This window comes from Taeniopygia guttata, chromosome 5, assembly GCF_048771995.1.
Source record: "Taeniopygia guttata chromosome 5, bTaeGut7.mat, whole genome shotgun sequence".
NCBI lineage: Eukaryota > Metazoa > Chordata > Aves > Passeriformes > Estrildidae > Taeniopygia > Taeniopygia guttata.
In genome coordinates this window covers 33,813,969-33,837,515 of record NC_133030.1, presented here as the reverse complement: position 1 = coordinate 33,837,515, position 23,547 = coordinate 33,813,969, and the positions used below count along the sequence as shown (strand labels likewise).

General features: G+C 34.1%; 1 protein-coding gene across 20 annotated transcripts in view; it reads left to right on the top strand.

Annotated features, from left to right (window-relative positions):
• The window catches only part of RYR3 (ryanodine receptor 3), a 195,754-nt gene that overhangs the window by 86,417 nt on the left and 85,790 nt on the right, over nt 1-23,547 (top strand). For all 20 annotated transcript variants that reach the window (XM_072930138.1, XM_072930144.1, XM_072930137.1 and 17 more), the window contains 18 exons: nt 125-208; nt 1,514-1,673; nt 2,108-2,255; nt 2,354-2,559; nt 3,210-3,384; nt 4,814-5,022; nt 6,087-6,271; nt 6,950-6,986; nt 7,361-7,521; nt 8,073-8,238; nt 10,571-10,657; nt 11,048-11,274; nt 12,325-13,126; nt 13,627-13,827; nt 14,093-14,195; nt 17,647-17,784; nt 20,516-20,789; nt 22,496-22,610. In XM_072930138.1, the coding sequence (XP_072786239.1) occupies nt 125-208; nt 1,514-1,673; nt 2,108-2,255; nt 2,354-2,559; nt 3,210-3,384; nt 4,814-5,022; nt 6,087-6,271; nt 6,950-6,986; nt 7,361-7,521; nt 8,073-8,238; nt 10,571-10,657; nt 11,048-11,274; nt 12,325-13,126; nt 13,627-13,827; nt 14,093-14,195; nt 17,647-17,784; nt 20,516-20,789; nt 22,496-22,610 (3,478 nt within the window). The remainder of the gene's footprint in view (nt 1-124; nt 209-1,513; nt 1,674-2,107; nt 2,256-2,353; nt 2,560-3,209; nt 3,385-4,813; nt 5,023-6,086; nt 6,272-6,949; nt 6,987-7,360; nt 7,522-8,072; nt 8,239-10,570; nt 10,658-11,047; nt 11,275-12,324; nt 13,127-13,626; nt 13,828-14,092; nt 14,196-17,646; nt 17,785-20,515; nt 20,790-22,495; nt 22,611-23,547) is intronic.

The window sequence follows — 23,547 nt, the reverse complement described above, 5'->3', positions numbered from 1 at the left end:
TTTGGGTTTTTAAATAACATTATTTTAGATTATTTCCATGTTTTTAAATATAATTTCTTCTACATATTTATACAACGCATGAAAACTATAATGCTGTGTTTCACTAATGCCATTTTTATGCCAGAACCCTTTTGGCCCTTGGATGTCACATTGTTCATGCTCATCCAGCAGCTGAGGAAGATCTTAAAAAAGTCAAGCTTCCTAAAAAGTATGTACCTTATGGTAATGGTTACATCTTATAGTATTTACTATAAATATTATATATTTTATGTTCATTTAACGTATACTAGATATGAACCCCATACATGATATGGTCTTACCGATCTTTAGTTAGGCCTTTACTTGACTGTGATGATGTTGGAATGTGAGTACTGCTGTGCTACATCTCCTCCTGAAGTTGTTGAGAGGCAGAAACAGTCACATACAGGCAATTGTAGCAGTGTTACATCAACCTAGAACAGAGACTTTAAAGTTAAATACAACACTGCAGTGCTTTTCTGCCTCATAGTAAAGAACAATCTATTCATATGATGGTAAATATATTTACTTGAAAGAGAGTTTACCACTTTACCACAGGAGACTGAAACAGCAAGCTGGACACATGCCTTTTCACATCAGTTTATCAACCCACCATATGCCTTTTTTTCCTGAAAGAAATTTATCCATGAGAAACAAAGTCAGTTGTTTAAAGTGAACAGTAAAATACATAGCTTTATGATATGAGAGATGGCAATATTGATCCAGTTGATGGCCTTAAGTAAAAAAAGTAAAATAGAGCTTTTCTCAAGGTTCATACTGCAGATAGTCTATCATAATGCTGGTTTGCTATTATTCTCTTGTTAAAATACCTATTGCCTATATGAAAAATCCAAATTAATGGAAACTACCTGATTTGAGCAAAAGAGAATCTGAATATGTCTAGAACGGCAAGTTGTCCTTATACAGTATGGAAGGGTTAGGGAAGATAATGGCTACTGCTAAAATATTACTAAACTTTTTATTCAGTGAAAAAGTGTTAAGAACAATAGTTAAAAATTTTTCTTCTGTTGGAAAAAATGGTAATGCAGTCCTTACAGAATAGTTCATTAAAATACCATACTTAATGATACATAAGAGAGTTTGATAGGAAGTCATCATACAGATCTTTAAAATAGAATTTACTTGAAATGTTTAAATGACAAATATATGTATCAAGTAGTCATTCAATAACATTTTTGTTGCTTTATAGCAAATGTTTAGGTATGTAAATATGCATCTGAGTCATATTTAATTAGCTATTGTGCAAGTAGGTGGAAAATGAGATGGTCTAGATGGCTAGATAGCTAGAATCCAATTTATATCCTAGTCAATGACAAAATGCAATGGAAGATTTTTGCAAAGAAACGAGGAGAATAGGAGATTAAAAAGTGGAGAGAGACAGTGATTTCTACCCTGTGAATGCCACAGAAAGATTTAAATACCATAACTGGAATATCTTGGCTCTGTTTTTTTTTTTTTTTTTGTTGACTTACAGTTACATGATGTCAAATGGGTATAAACCTGCACCTCTTGATCTTTCTGAAGTGAAATTGTTACCTTCTCAAGAATTTCTAGTTGACAAACTAGCAGAAAATGCTCATAATGTCTGGGCAAAAGACAGAATAAAGCAAGGATGGACCTATGGCATTCAACAGGTAGGAACTTCTTTACATGCATTTGGAATAAGTAAAGAATGTGAGATTTTTTTTTTATTCAAGAACATCATTTGGGGTGGAATGTTAGTTAAGATGACAATTGCTGACTGTCCTGTGATAACTGGAAAACCCAGAGGGGGTTGGGAGCAGGAGAAGTCCTACATATAAAAGTCTGGATTGTCAGACCTGTATGGTTGGAGCTGCTGAATGTATGAGGCTATATTTACATCCTTCACTTTCATCCTTGTATTTAGGTTGTCAGTGTTATTAACAGATAATTAATTGAGCTTGCATTCCTAGAACCCTTCTTCATTAGTGCTGCTTCTCTTCTGTAATCATTACATGATGCCAAAGTGCATTCTGTCTCATTATTCAAAGTCTTTGTGATGTCTAAACAGACTTTTCTTCTTCTTGTTTTTTATTATCCCTTTTAGGATCTTAAGAACAAACGTAATCCTCGACTAGTGCCATATGCATTATTAGATGAACGTACTAAAAAATCAAACAGAGACAGCCTCCGTGAAGCTGTCAGAACATTTGCAGGCTATGGCTATAGTATTGAGCCACCTGACCAAGAGATAGGTATGTATTTTCAATAAGAATAATGGCCTTTTTTAGTGACGTTTATAGTTTCACTTTGTTATTAAAAGAGGGGTTTTTTCCTCTGTTTATTTTTGCAGCTGACCAAACAGTGGAAAAAGTCAGCATTGACAAGATACGATTTTTCAGAGTAGAACAATCCTATGCAGTGAAGTCTGGAAAGTGGTACTTTGAGTTTGAAGCTGTGACAGGTGGAGATATGCGTGTCGGCTGGGCCAGGCCAGGCTGTCGACCAGACATAGAGTTGGGAGCTGATGACCAAGCATTTGTATTTGAAGGAAGCAAAGTCAGTACACCTTTACCTCGTTTGATCTATAAACAGGCTAAACAGAGAACTACAGCATAGGTTTCCTCTATGTACTCCACATCAACTACCAGAATGTTTTTGATTCGTATAAAGATATCTCTGAGCTCTGTTTCACATTGGATAGTACCTCCATTTTGGTTCTGGTCATGGGATTATGCTAACAAAGAAGTCTTAGTTTATATATATCTTCCTAGGCTATACCCAACTACAGTACAGAAATCTGTCATAATTATAAACAAGATACAGCATTCACTTCCATTTTGTATAAGTGGTATTTTGCAAAAATTAAAAAAAGATCCTTCATTAACTGAGAACAACAGTCTGTTTTCCTTTTTCTGTTTTTTCTGCTTTCTGTGAGTCCTTTCCTCCCAAGCTTGACTCCTAAACCTCCAGAAGGATAATAATGACCCTGTGTGTAAGAAGTTGAATCCAGTGAACAGTAGTTACCAGGCTCCTAATTACTGAAGTTAGGGCACCTTAGTCTCTCTATGTCCCTATTATCTCTAAGGCAAAAGTCATGATCAGTACTGTTTGCAAATGACTTTGAGATCCTGGAAAATATCTGAGTTTCTTTATTTATTTTGTATTTAATTTTAGCACTGTATTTATTTTCTTGGTTTAACATTTAGGGCCAGTGTTGGCATCAAGGCAGCGGATTCTTTGGACGAAGCTGGCAGTCAGGAGACGTGGTTGGTTGTATGATAAACTTGGATGACAAGTCAATCATCTTTACTCTGAATGGAGAGTTGCTTATAACCAGTAAAGGTTCAGAACTTGCATTTGCTGACTTTGGAATAGAAAATGGTAACTTCCCCTTTATAGTCACATGGTTATTGGAAGACAAAATAGTACAACAAACAGAAAAACTAGCTTGTCATGACTCAGTGAGCTGAGAAATCATATTTCACTGATATGAGCCTTCAGACTGTGCTATATATTAACTTCATAAAAATTTGTTTTGAGAGTGCTTGTATGGCACAAACTGAATTTCTTTTCTCCTTTAACCACATTAATGGGGTTTCAGCAGTCAGTGGATAAATTTTCTCACTGTTGCTAGGCTTTCTCTCAGGACTTCAGTGCTAAGAAGAAGTGATAATAATAATCATCCTGAAAAATTTCCAAAATCTGAAAATGTAGCCTCTGGTAATCTCACTGGAGCATAAATATAGAATGTTCATGTCTGTGAAGGACAAAATGAGTACTGTGCAGTGAGAGTCTGCATCAAAAGATCTTTGCAACATAACTGTCTATTTTTTTTCTCTGTTCTATTCATTGCTTATCCAAATATCCCATTTTCTTGGGATAATTTTCCTCTTCTGTTTTTTGCCTTTTGGTTTTTCAAAAAGTAGTATCTACAAGACTGTAGTAAAAGAGTTGGGGAATATTTTCTAACTGGTTTGCTTTATGTTTCCATTGACTTTTTCTTTATAAGTATATCTCCTCCAACCAGTAATAGCTTCATACCTGTTAGTAGTTACCAGAAAACTTTGCAGTTGCTCACTGCTCTTCTTTGATCTTACCATTTATAGAGTTTTTATAAAGGTAGAGAATGAGGGACTGCCTTAACAAAGCTGTACTGAAGTCTCAGTTTAGGAAAGAAAAATCTCTCCTTTAGAGGTTGAACTGTTGGCTTTTCCCTAGTCTTGCTCCAAATTCTGTTTCTTGGGGAAATGGTGAAAGAAGTCAACAGCCTTTCATCCTTGTGTAAAGGTATACGGTGGTTAAAAAGTTAAATCATAAAAAATGCTAGCATTGAAGGCGTGTGTATTTGTCCATTGTGAATGATGGAGGAAACAAAATTGTACCTACTGACAATAAAGTAAATTTTAAGCGAATGTATTGAGATACTTGAACCTCATCTCAAAGTCCTTTTGAAAATTTGGCGCCCTCAGAAACCATAATTAACTTTTGTTAATAACTTTGATCTAGCCAAGGTTGGCTTCCAGCGACCATCTTGCTGTATAAAGCCATATTTATTAGTCTAAAAATGAGAAAGATAACAAATTAAATGGGATACTGCCTAAGTTCTCAGGGGTTTTGGTAGCAATTGTATTGAACTTATACATTAGTATTTAAGATGGCTTTAAATCCTTGTTTTTGTCATCACCGCATGTGCTTTACTTGTAGGAGCTGAAGTTTAGTTCACATTAGATGGATCAAAAATAAAGAATGTCTGGTTTTAGACTAAATAGTTTTAAACTAAGCTATTAAGTTGTTTTTTTTTTTTCTTTAGGTTTTGTTCCAATTTGTGCACTGGGCCTATCTCAGATTGGTCGCATGAACCTTGGAATGGATGCCAGCACATTCAAGTATTATACGATGTGTGGCCTCCAAGAAGGTTTTGAACCTTTTGCTGTTAACATGAACCGAGATGTTGCTATGTGGTTTAGTAAACGTTTACCAACATTTGTCAATGTGCCAAAAACTCATCCTCACATTAAGGTAACATTACATGTCAGGGAGACACCTGTTCAATGATTGTTTGTTTAGCAAGCTGAGACATTAAACCCTTACTAATACTTACTGTCATCAGATAGTTTGATTTACTAATATATGTTGGGGTTAGCTACTGGAAACATGTTAGTTATGGGGTTTTTTTATATTCTATCTTACTTGTTCTTTCACTTTTTAAACTGTCTCCACTATAAATTTTTCTTAAACCTGAAAATAGTTAATCTGAAGTCTGAAGACATTTAAGTGTACTTGCGGTGTCACAGATTCTTCCATTATGATGCACCAGTGATAGGAATTCCAAAACTCCCTAATTAATCAATCCTAGAGAAGAATAATATATTCTGTCTTTTCTATATTTTTTTCCATATTAATATATTCAAATAATATAAGTTTGATAATGATAAGTTTGAGTTCCTGAGGAGATTTTTTACTATAATTTCTCTAGGCCATGTACTTTAATATAAGTGTAGCAAATTATTCTCTAATGCTTGTCTCTGAATATTTCCTTCTTAAGCAAAATAAATTCCACTGAATTCCAACTAAATGATCCCAGCATTTTTTAATTTTATCAGGATTATTTCATCATTATTCCTTTCTTTAAAAGTTTTTAAACTGTTCCTATCACTGTGTTTGAAAGCACACTTTTTCAGCACAAGGGAAAGTAATATCATACTCAAATTCCATAATGACCTTCTGAACAATTCTAATTGATATTTCTCATTGTGATGGAAAATTACTGATTCTCATGATGCAATTTTTCAATGACTTGTGTACTCTAAGTGAATTAGTTCAATAAACTACATATATATTTTTTTAACTCCCTAAAGGAACATCTTGAAGATATTTACTGCAGTCGGGATATACTGAATCTGTGGCTTCCCTTGCTCTTCAGGTTAAATTCAGTGTCAGAGAACAAAACTGCATAGTTTTGAAGATAATTAATTATGAAAAATTTAAGTTTGCTCTTTTAGTTTTCTCATTCTCTAGTTGCTTAATGGAATTTTTAGCATTTTTTGGATAGAATTATTTTAAAATATTTCTGTTATTTTTAGATATGGAGAATTGATGGGACCATTGAGAGTCCACCTCGGTTAAAAGTTACTCACAAAACATTTGGCACACAGAACAGCAATTCAGACATGATATATTGTCGTTTGAGTATGCCCGTTGAGTTCCACTCATCATTCAACTTCGGCATGGGTGTGGAAAATGCCTCATCTGATGTTTTCCAAAAACGGTTAGACATGGGATTGGTTATCCTATTTCATGCTTTCAGTGTAAATGTATTATGTTACATTATCCTTTACTATTTTATAATCAAAATTTCTGTCACTAGATAACCATAAAATGCATGTTACTCAGATCTTTTTTATTCTTGATGGTTTTATAAGTCACCTTTTATGTGGAATGCTGTGTCCAGACAAGAGAGAACCTTTTCTAAATAGGTGCATCACAAGGACTATAGATTTTGCCTAGGCAGCTCCTTTTTTTTTCTGAATTATAATTTGCAAAAGCTAGGCTGGAAAGCCAGTTCAGAGTCTTATGTTTGTTGGATTATTGCTCAATAACTCATTGTTACTGGAAAAGTGCTGAATTCATTAAAAGAAAAAAGATTGTGGGTCAGGTTTTGAAAAATACCAGCTTTAATGGGTCATGCACCTTTCAGAGTTTCCTCTATCTTTATTTAACTGCTGTAAATCTGCCTCTTCTCTCACTCTTTACCTCAACTGCAATCATTTTACTTGTATATTTGTATCCTGTACAGTCTTTGCTAATGCATACTCAGTACCAGGCAAAGCTAGTTAGCTAGTTAACTAACTTGCAGTAGTTAGCTTTTAAGTATATTTAGCCTAATAATGACTAATTTTTTTACTGCTTTTTAAAAAATCATTTACTGATTTTCCTTTCTCTGTAGAAAGCACAGCCAAGAAATTGCTCCTCCTTCTACTACAGTAAGTAAATATGTTGAGATGCTTAGTTCTTCTAATGTTTTGAGTTAGATTGATTTGTGGCAGCATGTTCATTGCAAATTGATCTGTTGAAAGAAGCCTTTTTAATAATTTTCTATGATATAACACTGTTTAGAAATAATGATGTCCAGAGTTGCACGATTTGTAACTTATGTAAACATAAACCTCAGCAACTTAAAACACTGATCTGTTTTTATAATTTAAAAGTATTTTAAATTACTTATTAGAAGAATATGAATTGCTATTATTAAAGTTTCATATATAGGAGAGGTTTTGGTTTTTTAATCACTATTTGATTCTTCCTTGATAAAATACTTTAGATTTCCATTACTAATATGCTCTTTTCCTCCTTTCAGTATTTTTACTCACTACGGATATTTGCTGGCCAAGACCCATCCTCTGTCTGGGTTGGCTGGGTAACACCAGACTATCATTTTTACAGTGAGAATTTTGACCTAAATAAAAACTGTACAGTGACAGTTACTTTAGGTGACGAGAGAGGCAGAGTTCATGAAAGGTAGGGAATTATTTATAGTGTATTAAATTTTTTATTGTAATACTGTTATTTAAAAGTCAGATGTTTGTAAAGTTGATGGTATTTTAAATATTAATTTAAACTAATAAGAAAATTGATTATGGAGTATGAGTTTTCTGCTCCCATTTATATATAAATGTGTTTTCTTCAGACATGTTAAAGTGAATTTTTCATTAATGTTCTGTTGCAAAGAAAATTTATTTTGGAAAGAAATTTCAATGAAAGATGCTTCTTTAATTCAATGTCTGTATTTACTCCCTGTGGATGAAGCAGTTTATTTTACTGTAACTAACAAGTGCACACAGAAGCCTGTGAAACTTTTTGTAACTATAAAAAAGAAAAAAAAAGTGTATTTACTCTTATCCCTTACCCACAATGATGTTGCTACATTATAAAAATAAAACTTTTATTAATGAGCAAACAAACTAACAGCATAACAAGCACCTTTGAGGATCTCTAAGTATTCCTCCATTGAAGAGTTTATCTCCACCAAGTTCAGTGTGACCTATGTTTTGCTCCTGTTGCTCTTTCAGTGTGAAACGCAGCAACTGCTACATGGTTTGGGGAGGAGATGCAATTGCTAATTCCCAGAGATCAGGTCGCAGTAATGTTGATATAGAAATTGGATGCTTTGTTGACCTGGCTACTGGAATGGTGTCATTCACAGCCAATGGAAGAGAGCTTGGCACTTGTTATCAGGTATTATCTGATTTTCAGGAAGCTATCTAGTAAGATTCTTGTTCTGATGCTACTTCTCTTTTCTAATTGCACACTATTTGTGTGATAACATGTTTTCCTGTACATTCTGGTTTATCCTTCTTTTTCTCACTTCTTGTAAGGCTGTGTTTTTGAGTTGTTTCAATATGTTCAGATAAATATTTTTTTTGCATCTCAGTTTGTGTGGTTCATAATCTTTATTAATAGAGGTAATTCTTTAAATTATTTTTTCAACTGAATCTGTTGAAAATACAATAAAGGGCAAATAAATATTTAAACTAGAAGAATGTCAAAATTTGACTTTAGATATAATTTTTTATATGAATTAAGAAGGAAAATTTAATTCATTATTACCAGGGTTTGTGTCTTCTGCAGATAGCTGTGATTTGATGACCTTGTGATTTGATGTTTCAAAACCTAAACTTCAAATATGCATTAATGCAGAAAGCCAAAATAAGTGGGGTGGGCCCTAAATGTTATTAATACCCTCAAAACATGGTGTCATTTTATAAATGGGTCAGTGGTTGACAGGCGTTTTCAGCACCAGATTATTGAGATTTCCGCTCAGTAAGATCAGTTGTCCACAGTAAAGCGTTCACTGTGGAAGAGGTTGTCCCGTGTTAGCAACAATTCATTGCTTTTTTCTATGTCAGCCCCTCAAACGTGTAATACAGGCAAAACAGAAATGTTATTTAACTAAATTTATGGAATTTCTACACTGACTCCATTGAAGATGAATGTGGCAGGCTTGCACACAGCCTGTAAATGGGGGTAAGAGGTTATCTAGTGATTGCGATTTTGGAGTATTTTGTAATAGTGGTCAGTAACTTCAGTGCCACGCTGGGAGAATACTGAATATCATCATAATGGCAAAAGAAAAGAGGTGATTAAAGCCCTGCTTTGTTGGTTTTTTTTTAACCAGATACAAAACAATACAAAAGCCTCTGAGCAAACCTATGAAACTTTGGTGTGTTTCTTTGCAGTGGGTGTTTGTGGATTTTTTCATGGTCAGCCTTTAGCTCTTCTTATCTTGCTAGAGGATGTATGAAAAGACAGGTGTGGAAGATGCAGGTTATTGAATTTAGTGTAAATAACACTTTCAGGTTTTTCCTTATATGATTTGCAATTAATATAACCATGCTCTCTGTACTAAATGTAAAACTATCTCAGAAAATACCATTATTTCTTTTTTTCATGGAAAAATACCTGAAGTTTTTTAGGAAATATTTTTTCAATATACCTGTTAGACCTGGTCTGCTGAAAAATGAGAATATTCAGCAATTTACATAGATTCAAAATAGTATATAATATACTTTGAGTAATTTAATGATTTTCTCTTTTTTGAAAGTAATGGAAATTAAAATTATGTAGTTTTCATTTCCACATCTTGAATATTTTTACAATAAAGAAAGACCTTTAAAATATTTCAGTAAATCAAATCTCTCACTTCAACTGCCACAAATAATTTATATTTGTCTGGTCTAGGTAATTACTCTAGTCTTATAACAATTTGCATGTATTTTTCAGTTTTCTTAACTGAAATAGAAGGACAATATTTGTATGTTATTTTCATTTTAAAAGGCCTGTAGTTCAACATATTTAAGAGAGGAAAATAAGTTTTCTGTAGCTCTTGATCTAGCTGTTGAATGGCATGGTGATATTCAGGAAAAAACCCAGTACACCAAGCAGAACAGAATGCCTTTTTTTCTGGATTTGGGGTTGTGGTTTTTAACTTGCCAAAAAGTTTCTGATGTCAATACCTACCTCTATATTATGTATGCCCATAGTCATAGTTCTGAGAAAACAGTTTTTGATAGATTTTTGTCCTCAAAGATAGGAGTTGCACTACTTCACAGCACAAATATTGAAGTTGTGCTTACTATGTACATCTGTACATTATACACAAAATGCACCATGGTGTTACTGATATATTTAATTGAACTTCTGAAACTTTGATTTAATTGTGGAGATGTTCTTTTTTCAGCCACCCTGCAGTACTGAATTTTTTTAAATAATGTACTATTCTATAATTATATTTTTAATTCTTTGTTCATGGCAGTGGTTCCTCCTATTGGTGTTGAGAGCACAGAAGGCTACAAAACCCCAGTCTCAAAAATTAGGTGGTCCTATAAAGATAATTGCAAATACTTTGCTATATTATAGGTAGACACTATTCAACACTTTATTTAGTAAATATATAAATTATTTGATAGTGAAGTGTAAGGTATACAGTATTTATTTATATCATATTCAGGGAGATGATTTTTTTTCCATTTTAAATTTTAAAAAAATTTACATCTCATTTCACTTCTAGGTCGAACCAAACACAAAGCTTTTTCCAGCAACTTTTTTACGGCCTACAAGTACTAACTTGATTCAGTTTGAACTTGGTAAATTAAAGGTAGGAAGTATATTTGTGTTCTATAGAAAAACAATATTTATGTTAATGTGCTCTTTTAAATCTCTTTATTTCTATGCAAATTCCTCTCAGTTAAATTTGTTTAAGAAGCTTGAATCAAAAGTATGACTTTTAATTTGACTTCTACATTTACTTCTGTAAATGTTGTTATTATATGCAGTTAACTGATTTTCTGCAATTGTCAAAATAAATTAATATCGTTTGAGGATAACACTGTTAATGTTGGGGGACTTTAATGGATTCTGTTTTTTGCAATAACTTCTACCTTTCTATGATTTCCTTGTTATTCAAAAGTTATCCTTCCTTTTGGTGTCATGGATTTATTCATAATTAACAAATTTCAAAAATAATGAATACGTGTATTTGTTTCAGAATACCATGCCTTTATCAGCAGCAATTTTTAAAAGTGAAGAAAGAAATCCCATTCCTCAGTGTCCCCCTCGCCTTGATGTACAAACAATTACGCCTGTTCTGTGGAGCCGGATGCCAAACAGCTTCCTCAGAGTAGAAACTGAGCGCGTCAGTGAGCGTCACGGCTGGGTCGTGCAGTGCTTGGAACCTCTGCAGATGATGGCACTTCATATCCCAGAGGAAAACAGGTACGTTGATAATGAGATAAAATTACCTGATGTGGACAAAATACACTGAAAAAATATGTCAGCGTATTGATTAAACCTGCCTTGCTGAATATTTACCCTATAGCTGTTGAGAATTTCTGATTTTACCTGTCATATCAGATGTTATTATTCTTGAAACTTAAGTATATACAAGAGACTGAACTTTAATACCATGTACCAAGTTTTGCATGCATAAAGGGAAGCATGACTATTAGATTTTATTTAAATTAAAATAATGTCTCTTAAATCTGTAGGTCTTTAAACATAGAGATTTTTCTTAGCTTGAGAAAAATAAGCATAAAAAAATGCAAGTAGTATTTTGCCAATTTTTTCTATAATGGAAGCCATAATCTCTTCTTGTCATCTGCACTGAGTTTACATGAATTAAGTTCTTATGTTCCCATTGACAAGATCATGCTTTTTTTTGATTTTCATTATGTTTTATCTTCAGAGTGAGAATAATAAAGATCTAACCGAATGTCAAATGTCATAGCCAGTGAAAAATCAAACTCTCAGCAAAAGCATGGCAGAAAGATCATTTAACAGCTGTACTTTTGTTATTAATTTAACAATTTCTTTTAATTATTCAAAACTCGATTTTATTAATTGTTAATAAAACTGAATTCAAGGAAAGAGTGAAAAACGCTGTATCTTGTGGAAAAAATGAACCAGAAATCCTGAGTAAACTGCAAAGGCACTGTTTAGTAATGGTAGTAAAGCAGATTTTCAGCATGCCTTATACACCTTTTTTAAAAACAAATTCTAATTTATAATAGATTCCAATCAAGCACTTTCATCTTAGGTTTTGGAGGTTTTTTTTCCCTATGGAGTACTAATTTTAAACAGTCAACAAATTATTTCCACCATTTACTGTGTTTTAATGAAGCACATACTAAGATTAGTTGGTATCAACTTTAATATTAGTGGCTTGAATAGGAACTGACCAAAATGTTCAGATATTATAGAACTTCCCCGTTTCAAAGTCTTTATTAATGGAATTGACTGGTGTTCTGTTTCTTTATTTCATAACAGATGTGTCGATATTTTGGAGCTATGTGAACAAGAAGATTTGATGATGTTTCACTATCACACTTTAAAGCTCTATAGCTCAGTTAGTGCTCTAGGTAACACGAGAGTTGCTTATGCACTTTGTAGCCATGTGGATGTATCTCAGCTATTTTTTACAATAGACAATCAATACTTACCTGGACTTCTACGTTCTGGATTCTACGATTTGCTCATTAGTATTCACTTGGAGCACGCCAAGCAAGCTAAGCTCATGATGAGCAATGAATTTATCATTCCAGTTACAGATGAAACTCGAAATATTAAATTATATCCCGATGAAACAAAGAAGCATGGTTTACCTGGAGTAGGGCTTAGCACTTGTCTTAAACCAGCCTTCAGTTTTTCTACTCCATGCTTTATTGCAACCAGCGAAGATCATAAGACATCCATCCCAGAGATACCCCTGGAGATACTTAAATCCAAGGCCATAAGTATGTTAACAGAGGCAGTGCAGTGCAGTGGGAGTCATATACGAGACCCTGTGGGAGGACAGGTTGCATTCCAGTTCGTTCCTGTTCTTAAACTGATAGCGACACTGCTCGTAATGGGTGTTTTTGATGATGATGATGTGAAGCAGGTATTACTCCTCATTGATCCCACTGTATTTGGAGATCACAAGGAAGAAGCAGAAGAGAGGACAGAGAAGGAAGAAGTGACACAAGTTGAAGAAAAAGCTGTAGAAGCTGGGGAGAAAGCAATCAAACAAACAAAAGCTCCTGCAAAGGGCTTGTTGCAGACAAGATTACCAGAATCTGTTAAGCTTCAGGTGACCATTTATTATAAATATGGTGCTTATATTCTACTCTTGATGTAAAAAGAATTGTGCTTTTTGCCTGTTCTCTGTTTAATAAGATTTGAAATTCTGACTGTCTTTAATTCCAATTTGCCTTAAAACCTCAAATTCATTTAAAATAAATTGATGACGATGCAGTTCTTTCTACATCTGTCTTCACTCAAATAGATTTTTGAATGCATAATTATTTAATAAAAACCAGAGGCTTAGACCAGGTAATCTTTAAAAGACCCTTCCCAGCTAAACTAGTGTGTGATTGCTAGATATTTTGAATGCATGGAGTGAAAGACTGTGTGTGCAATGTATTATCAATCAGACAATGAAACTACTATTTTGTATCCTTCACAGTGTTGAAACAAAAATATGGTAGAAATGCCTCTCATTTTTACAGTCTGATGCAGTGTATAGTATGTGTTCAAGTTCTACCCCAGAGTTTGTAAAACTGTTGAGATTGTCTATTTTCTCTACCCTAGATGTGTCATTTACTCAATTATTTTTGTGACTGTGAACTGCAACACAGAGTGGAAGCAATTGTATCATTTGCAGACCGTTATGTATCAAAATTGCAGTATAACCAGAAATACAGGTACAATGAACTCATGCAAGCCTTGAATATGTCTGCTGCATTGACTGCCAAGAAGACTAAAGAATTTCGGTCTCCTCCTCAAGAGCAGGTAATATGAATAAAAAAAGAGATTGAATTAATGATTAAAAAGCCTCTTTATGATGACGAAATAAAGTCCTGACTCATTGGAGAACCAAAATGAATTTCAAAATAAATTTATTCCATGCCACAAAATGCTGAATGTCAGAATATTCAAACTTGTGTTCTAGAACTTAAACTGTAAACCAAATGTATAAACAGGGAAAGTATGGCTGTATAGTAGAATATGTCCTAGGCTATTTCAGTTTTTTAACTGTGTTTTAAATCCCTTAAAGATTAATATGTTGCTGAATTTTCAACTGGGAGAGGATTGTCCCTGTCCAGAGGAGATTCGAGAGGAACTATATGAATTTCATGATGATCTTCTAATTCACTGTGGTGAGTGGCAAGTTGTTGATACAATTTGTCTTTTTGGCACTTGATAGATCAGTTGAAAAATATACTAACATGAGAGGTTTTTTTCATTAGATGTGTTACTGCCTACGGAGTGACTTTACTGACAAACTTCAGTGTATATTACAAGTATATGGGAAGCCTATGCATAGTTTTAAGTTTCATTGTTTGATCTCTATTAAATATTATCTAATATTATTCTGTTTATATACCAGTTTTAGACTTACTGTGGGAAAAAATAATCCAAACAAGAAGGTTGGTTTACCTTATAAGTACAAGCAGATAAAAGGTATAGAGGGAACACAATTAATGCCAAGCTGAGCATCAGAAATTTAATTTTAAAAAGCAGATGTGTAGTTCTCTGCCTGCTTTAGCTTAGTTTCCTCTTGTATGCATAACTGTGAGACACAGTCATTATAAAACCACTCTTGCACTGCATATTACAGCTTGAATTGCCCCTACTCATTTAATTTGTATTTCCTGTGCAATTTTATGTGGTTTTTCTTGATATCTGTTTTTTGTTAGTTTAGTGAGGTTATTGAGATCTTAGTCTAATTCAGACAGCCATGAAATTTTTAACATTTGTAGTCTGAGTCATCTAATTATTACAGCAATTATGCAGTTAAAACTGAAATAAACAAGCTTTTTCCATCTACCTACTAGGTAGATATATTCATAGTTACTCTCCCAGTGTGTTGCTTAGGTCTATGGTTTTCAGCATCCATCTTGCTCAAAAAGAAGGGGCCAATGTCATTACAGTGAATTGGCAGCATCTCAGTCTCTTTCCTGGAAAGAGCATGGTATTCCTAATGGTTAGTTCTTCCTTGTCCACCTTCTTGCTTGAGGTCATTATCAAATGTTTACCAAGACAGTCTGATAAATCTTCCTTTGCTGGTTATCCCTAAAACCAGTGTTACCTGGTTCATGGAATTGTACTGTTTTAATTACCTGTATTTAAGTTTCTGTTTGGAGACGTGGTGGCTCCTATACCATTCTGTACTTGTATTGTTAAGGCTTCTGATGTTATTTGGCACCACTATATCTGAGTACCCTCTTAGAATCTCCAGCAACCAGAAAGCTTATCATGATTTCATGATAAGTCAATTATTATTTTTCAACTACCTCAGCCTTAGCCTCAGCCAAAGATGAGTAGGTCTGTGGCTGTGCTCCATCAATTTACTTCTGAGGGTGTTGTACAAGACAGTATTAAAAGCCCTGGAAATCAAGATTTGTGTCTGTAAGGCAGAAATTTAGTTGGTTTAACATTATTTGGTTTTCACAATCCTCTGTTGTTATTCATCATTGCTTCTAGGTGCTTACCAAAAACTGCTTCTTTCATTCCATCACTTTTCTTCCAAGTGTTAAAGTGAATAGTTACTCCTCCTATTAACTCATCTTTCTCTCTGTTTTTTATTACATCTATCATAAAAAATTATTACAGCCACCTCCACTATTCAGACACTTAGCCCTTGATCTGACCTCTGGTTTCCAAAGGTAATGCCCATTTGGCAACACAGAGTACTCTAAGAATCCAGGATGGAGATTATGAAAGCCCTACAATTTACTTGGAAATGTCTTAACTCCACAATAAATTTATTTTAGTTTAAAATTTTGTGGCAGGTATGATCATTGAGTCAGTTTAGCTCCTGATCACTCTTCGCATTTCATGAAGTGAAATACTTGTTATTGTATACATTGAGATTTTCCTTTCTAGGGATGTACTTTTGGTTTTTTTTGACTACATTGTAAATGTGTATTTTGAATGAGAGTTCAAGATAGAGAAAGCACTATCTCATGGTTAAAATAGTTTAAAGATCTTCTGGATTCTATGCAAAACCATCATCATTACTTCGCACAGATTTATCAGAGGTGGTTGCTGTGGATAAATGCTCCTCTTTATCTGTGTCCTGACTTGGTCCTGAAAATCAGTACTAAGCAATCACAGCTGCAGATTAAATGAATATGAGTTCTGCTTGGAATGTTTAATCAGCTTTTTAGTACTAAGTATACTTCTCCATCTAAGTGGAAAACTATGTATGCAATTAAGTAATTAAAGGCTTCTTCATAATGAATATAAGCAAATAGTTACTCAGGCAGTCTTAATCCTAGCACGTTGTAACTGTGAAAATAATGGTCCTCTATCATTTTTTTTAATGTGCAATTTCTTGCTTATAAAAAAAAACAAACAAATTTACAGCATATTTGGTAGCATCATATCAAACTAACAGTTAGCTGGGTTGAAACCATCACAGTGCACAGACCTCTGCCACTTTAAGGAAGCAACTAGCCAGTAGCAGCATGAGACAGTCAGCTTCTGAATGGATTGCAACTATAAGAGGGTGCAGAATGAACAATTAATGATATGGAAGAGTAAATGAGACCCCATCTGGAGTGTCACAGATTTCATCTACCCCAGTCCAACACAGTCTTAACTCATGATCCCAGTGCATTTCTTCCTGTCTGTCAATTTCAGCTTCTTCAGAGTCCTTCTCCCAGTGTCATTCTCTTGTGTCCAGGGCCTAGGTTTTATTTCAGTGCCAGATAGATTCTTGCTTTATTATCCTTGTCTGCTTTCTCTTTACTTTTATTGTTGGTCATATTTCCTGTTCTTACTTTTTTTCAGACTGACTATATCCCTTCTTCATTCTTAACTTTTTCCATTTCTTAAATTCCATATTTACTGTCCAATTTAAATTTTGATTTCTTTCATTCCCTCTTGGTGTCTTTGAATTTTATCACTTCATCACTCCTAGTTATAATTTTCACTCCCCCTTTGTAGCTGCCAGCAGCAAAGTTTCTCCAACTTGGTACCACATGTCTGTTCTATTTTCTTTCTTAGTTAATTGTTCAGGAACAGTTTTAGCCACTGCAGTTTGTTCTTTTCCCCTCAGCTTCAGGTTCTTGGTCTAGTATTCTGTCTGAAATTTTTTTCCTTTTCTCAATTTCTCTTTGACAAGCAAACTGCAAAAGCTTACATTTCAGCTTGGCACAATCTCTGATATGAAGGGAGCCTGCTTAGTTCTTCCTTGCTTCTGCACATTACACATGTGTTGTCTGATGATCACTAAGAGATGTGAGAGACTTTGAATGGTTGTGAAGCAATGTAGTGAACTGAACTGAATTAAACTGGCCATTTTACCAGGTATTAAACTGCCTGTTAAAATGACATCCCGTCTCATTGTATGCATTTTCGTAAAAAGCATGTATTACCCTCATGATCTCTGAAAGTCTGCCTTCTTACAGTTTTAAATTCAGTTCATATATTTGTTTATGGCTGCTAAATATCTTGACTGAAAAACTGTGTTGTATTGTAGGATACAGCCATACACTTCTTTCTTTAACCTACATTCTGCAATATGAAACAAAGGGTCACATATTTAATCAAATAATACCATGAGTCATATTTTGTTTCTAACCAGTTTTATTTTATGCTAAGGTATTCCACTAGAAGAAGAGGAAGAGGAAGAAGAAGATTCCTCCTTGACTGGCAAACTTCATTCCTTAATGTACAAAATCAAAGGTCCACCAAAGGCAGAAAAATTAGAACCTAGGGAAGAAGAAGAGAAAGCTCCTAGTAAGTGTTCTTTCCATATAAATGCTTTCATGATGCAAGTGTTAAAGTTTTACACAGTCAACAGGAGTGTATTTTCTAATAAAATTTTATAAGGGACTGAAGAAGGACACTGCCTGTTTAAGTTTCTTCTGCCTCTTAGAACTATTATTCTGCATACTGAAAACCTCAGATGCATTTTTAAACAAAAGAATAAAATGAGTGGAAGATTTTGGATCCAGATCATTAACTCTGGGGTTGAAAATGTGCATATTCTTTATAATGAACTGTGATGGGCTAATTATGGCACAATAATTATGGGAAGATCTAATTTTTATGGGTTTTTTTAATGTAAAAATTCTTCTTTAGAGCTTATCTCCATTTCCTTCTAATACCTGTTTTATTACCTTTTAATATAAATGCAAATACAGACAAGCACATAAACCCCCCAAAACACTTGTAATCACAAACTTCTTGTTCTTAGCATTATTCCTGCACATATCCATTCCCATACCATCTTCCATAAGACGCAAGGGGTGTTCATGGTCTGTATGGGTGAGATTGGTTCTGTGCTTGCAATTCCTCAACTATTTGCATAAGCTTTCAGTTGAGCCTCTTCGAAAAACTCACCTGATTCTCACTGGCACTGTGCTTACATGCCACATGAGAATTCACCCCAGTGAGAGTGATGTGTGGTATGAATCTCACAAACTTTGTCTTTGCTGTGATAGGAGTTTTCAACCCTTAGTAGTGACTAGGGATGGTAAGGAATAAGCAAGGCAAAAAGCCAAATTCTTACAGGTCTTCCTTTAGGATACGTTTTTGCTGAGGTTTCTTCTTGCCTTTCTGAATCAAGATTGGGTTTCTAGCTCTAAATTTCTGTAACACCATACAGATATCATGTGCAGGATTCTCCAAGTGACTTCAGGTTGATCAAACAGTAAAAGTTATTTCTCTTTTTTTTCCCAATTTGCTCAGTTTGTCAATAGGCCCATGTACAAAATTGGAATGGTTAATTTATTTCAGGCTCAATAGTTAAATCAAGAGCTGTGTTGAGATTAGGCAGCAAAGTTATTTTATAATTCATGATACTTCTTACATGATCTGCTTGATCTGGAAAGCCCCTTAGACTGTTTGTCCTGGTCTGAAAGCATATTTTGGTCTGTTAAGCTTGTTACTGTGTTTTAAGTACATTAAATCTTGTAACAGTCTGATATGCTACATGAAACAGGGCTTCATTCTCCAGTGACTCATCTGTTAGCATCTGCTTTCTCTTTAATGGTAGCAGGACCTACTCAGTATCTGGTAATATCATTTCTTCTCCAGGTTTCATGTGGATTCTATTGTCATGAGTCAGGAAGTATTCACTCCAAAAGCCTCAGGGCACATGATGTTTGGTCCTTGGAACAGAGCAGTTCACTTATTTCTTGTACCAGAGCTTTGGGTTACAAGAAATGTAGGTTGGAAAAGAATCCTACAGCGTCTATTTTCTAGAAATATCAGATTATTTCTTCAGGTCTGGGCTTCTCCTTGGAGTGATGCCTAGTACAAATATATACATGGATTAAGTCATTCAAAGCATGATGAAAAATTATATATATATATATACATATATATATAAAATATTATATACTTGTCTGTAGCTGGACGCTCTGAGATTTTTAGTCCATGTGTGCACTTCCCCTTTATGCATCAGGAAATTTGGAATTCAGAGATTAAAGGAAATGGATGTCAGAGGTACCCCCAATCCTCTTATGTGCATGAAGAGGTATGGTGACGTGCATGATATGTACCTATTTCCAAGGTTAAAATCTCTGGCCTTGAGCGTCTTGGCTTTGGTCATACATACTCGGTGTGAATACTCATAAGAAGGAGCTATTTGCCACAAATAAATCTTCCTTTAGTCTAAACTTACATTCATTTCTTATCACAAATGAGCTTTTACCCAAGTGACGAATGCCAGCAATTTCAACCTAGTATGATGAATCAGTATATTTTGTATTTAAAAACAAGTTAGAACTCTGAAAACAAACACATTGAGGCAAAAAAAGTAGTGTTAATATTGATTATAGGACTTTTGTAGCTATCAAGTAAAAACTGAGATAAGCCATGACATGCCACTAAGAGAAGGGCTATCTCTGGGAAGTACTGAATTTGTTCCCACATGTTGAAAGCCTAATTATGGAACAGAACCTCAGAATTAATGATGGGTTTGTATAAATACAATATGAAGTATTGTATATGAATACAATATGAAGTATATTTCAGGTAAATTCTCTAAACTTTGGGCTCAGCAGAACTGTTTTCAGCATCACTGAATTTGCAATGTCTACAATACAAGTGCTTCAAGCAATATTTATTCTGTATTTCCAAACAATACAATGTTTTTAGGAAGTGCATTACCAAGTGACAGTGAGTGGATATAGAAATAAGAAATAAACTAAAAGTCTAAATGCAACATTTAATTTACAAGGATGATTCTTAAAATCTTAAGACTCAAAATCAGCTTAAAGGTTTTCAGTCAACAGTGTGGACTTGAACCTAAGTAGATGTTTATTGTTTTCTATCTCTCAAGAACATTACACTTACCATGAAAGATCTAAAAGTTGCTTTTCCAATTTAAAAACCCTGTTCATTCTGCCTGCGTTTTGTTACAACCTCTTTGTTGTCAGCTCTTACATAATTTTACTAGAATACATGTGTTTGATATTTTCTGTTGGAAGAGCTGGTAACATGCAATGTGTTTTGCTTTTAGCTACCCTGAAGGAACTCATATCGCAGACAATGGTGCGCTGGTCCCAGGAAGATCAGATCCAAGATCCTGAATTAGTTCGGATAATGTACAGCCTCCTTCGTAGGCAGTACGACAGCATTGGGGAGCTCCTGCAAGCCCTGAGGAAAGCCTACACTATTAGTGCTGCCTCGGTGAAGGACACCATCAACCTACTTGCAGCGCTGGGCCAGATCCGCTCACTTCTCAGTGTGAGGATGGGAAAAGAGGAGGAATTGCTCATGATTAATGGATTAGGGTATGGAGTCAATGGAATTTTCTTTTTCAGTTGGTTTGTTATATTAGTAAATCCTGTAACTTTTGTTCCTTAATGAAAATTAATGCTGTACTGAAGCGTAAATAGGTACCAGATTTACACTTTCATGTATGTTTCCAATGTGATGCCAGCTATCACTCTAACAGTATTAAAAGGGTCAAAGTTTCTGTGAACTAAGGTATTATCTAAAGAAAATGGACTCCTTTTACCACAGTTAAGCCTGATGCTTAAGCCCTATTCAAAGTACATGTTTTAGCAGCTCTGGAGAAAAAGATCACTAAAATTTTTGCTGGTGTCTATTCATACTGCATTTTTCTCAAACTTAAAGCCCATTTTATATTTAATATATGAGTGGATTAACTTGTTGGTGTCTTTTTAACTGGAAATTCAGAAGAAATTTCCTTTATATAGCACCAGATGATGTGAGAATATTTTCTGCATCTTTGCTATAAAATTACCTCTGTTGTGCTGTGGTATTGTTGTGCATTCTTGCATGTTTGTTATTCCTCTTGTGTGACTAAATGCTGGTTGGGCCATTTAATGTCGTAAGGAAAAAAAAATCACAGAAAATAAATTACTATAATGAAAATGGTGCATTTAGGGAGAAAATTATAGTGTTGTTACCTGAGAACTATATTTATTTGTCTTTCTTCAGGAATATTAAAAAAACTCTACAACAAATGCAAGAAAGTTCCATTATTCCTACTATTTCAATGTAAAATTTATACAAATTTTTTTTGTATAAATTGCAAAGACTAATTTCTTTATTTGAATTGATCTAGCCATGGAAATGACTCATTAGGCAGTGTGTGACAGTATTACCCAATTTGTCCCTGATGCTGAGTTTGTGCTGAGAATTATAAGAGGGATTAAGGGTAAATTTTGTCTAAACATGGTATGCATATAGGCACCTTCCAAGAGGTTCTGTATTGAGACTTATCCATTCTCAGTTTTCTGTTTTTTTAAAGCAGGTATGATTCATGGTTTTTGCCATGTGTTTTTAACCAGCTGTCCTAAAATTTTAGAAATCCCTGGGTTCTATTGAAATCTAGTCCCTGGATTATTTTGAAACACATAAATTGTCTTCTGGATTATGAAACCAATACAGCTGATTCTGGAAAATGTTGAGACAATAGTGGGCAGAGTGAAAAAATTAAAATAGTCCTTCATAATGGGCCTGTATGCCACTTGTGACAGAACATGAAAATATGGATGAAATGCATGTAGCAGAATAACCTTAAATACTAAGTCTATTTATTGTCTTTACTTTGTGAACAGAGGAAATTAATTAAGAGGTTACTGCAGAAATCTGATTGATTGGATTTCATTTTCTTGATCTGTGTTCTCAAAACCTAAGAAAACATATTCTTTTCCACTTAGATCATCACAGATTTATTTTTTTTTAATTTAAACAGAACAGATGGTAGGAGCAATTTAGAGATTAAGAATTGCCATCTCAAAATAATTTGGAAGTTAATATTCTTCTTATGAAGAATCTATGAGAATTAGAGGAATGATAACATATTGAAATGTGAAACATTTTGTTTGCAGATGCTTTTGTATTATGCTGAATTCTAAGAATTTTAAATGATGTTAATACAATGAATGCATACTTCTGAAATCTCAATACTTTGACTTAAATTAATTTGAGGTTTCTTAAAAACAAATTTTCTTTCCTTCAATTTTAGGGATATAATGAACAACAAGGTGTTTTATCAGCATCCTAACTTAATGAGAGTCTTGGGCATGCATGAGACCGTTATGGATGTGATGGTAAATGTGCTTGGAGGAGATAAATCTCAGGTAATTTCACCATAATTTTTTATGTGTTTTGCATTTTGAACCTTCCCAAAAATGTATTAGGATGTCTAAGAAGCGAACAAAAATGTATCCCATGTAAGCTAGATTTTGCTTGTCCAAATTATAGTCTTCTTTAATGAAAAAAGTGGAATAATTTTTATTTTACTAGAGGGAGAAGCCCAGTAGCCTAGCCTTGATTTTTAAAACCTGAGATGTTTTAGATGTTTAATTTTTCTTTTAATAGGATTGTAAAATGTTTTGTTATTAAATATATACTTGAACTGCATTTATTGGAGGTGTAGCTCTGATAGGAAAATTTACCTCTTCATCTTAAATGAGGTGTTACTACCAATAAATTATAATAAGAGTTTAAACCCTGTTTATATTCTAATTCTCAAATTCATGTACTTGAGCAAAAATTTTCTTGCAGTGTTGTGTTCTCCCTTTCCTATGTGCTGTGCTTGAATATATATACATGCTATTTTAAAGGCAGAATGGCATGAATTTTGAAAAGCCTAACAGAAAATTTTCACTCCTGAAGAAAGTGAGAAATGAAGCATGCATATTTTCCTTTTTCTCTTTGCTCATGCCTGATGTTCTTATCCTGTTTCGTCCACCCCAAAAAGAGAGGTCTCCTCTGATCCCAGTATTCCTTATCTAATATCCTTTCACCCAGCCACTCATTTTTCTTATGTATTTGGAACAATTTTCAGCCTAGTATTCTACCTTTTGCTTATCTTTTCTGTCTTCCAATTTTTCATAACTTTATTAACTCCTATGTGCAGCTGCACCACTCTTTGCCTCATTAATCATATTATTCATATAATTCTCTTAAGTTCTTATACATTGAATCTGCCTACAGCATTGCACTTTCACAAAGTATTCACTTACCAATTTTAGTATTTCTGTTGCGTTTCAAGGCAAGTTACAATTAATTATA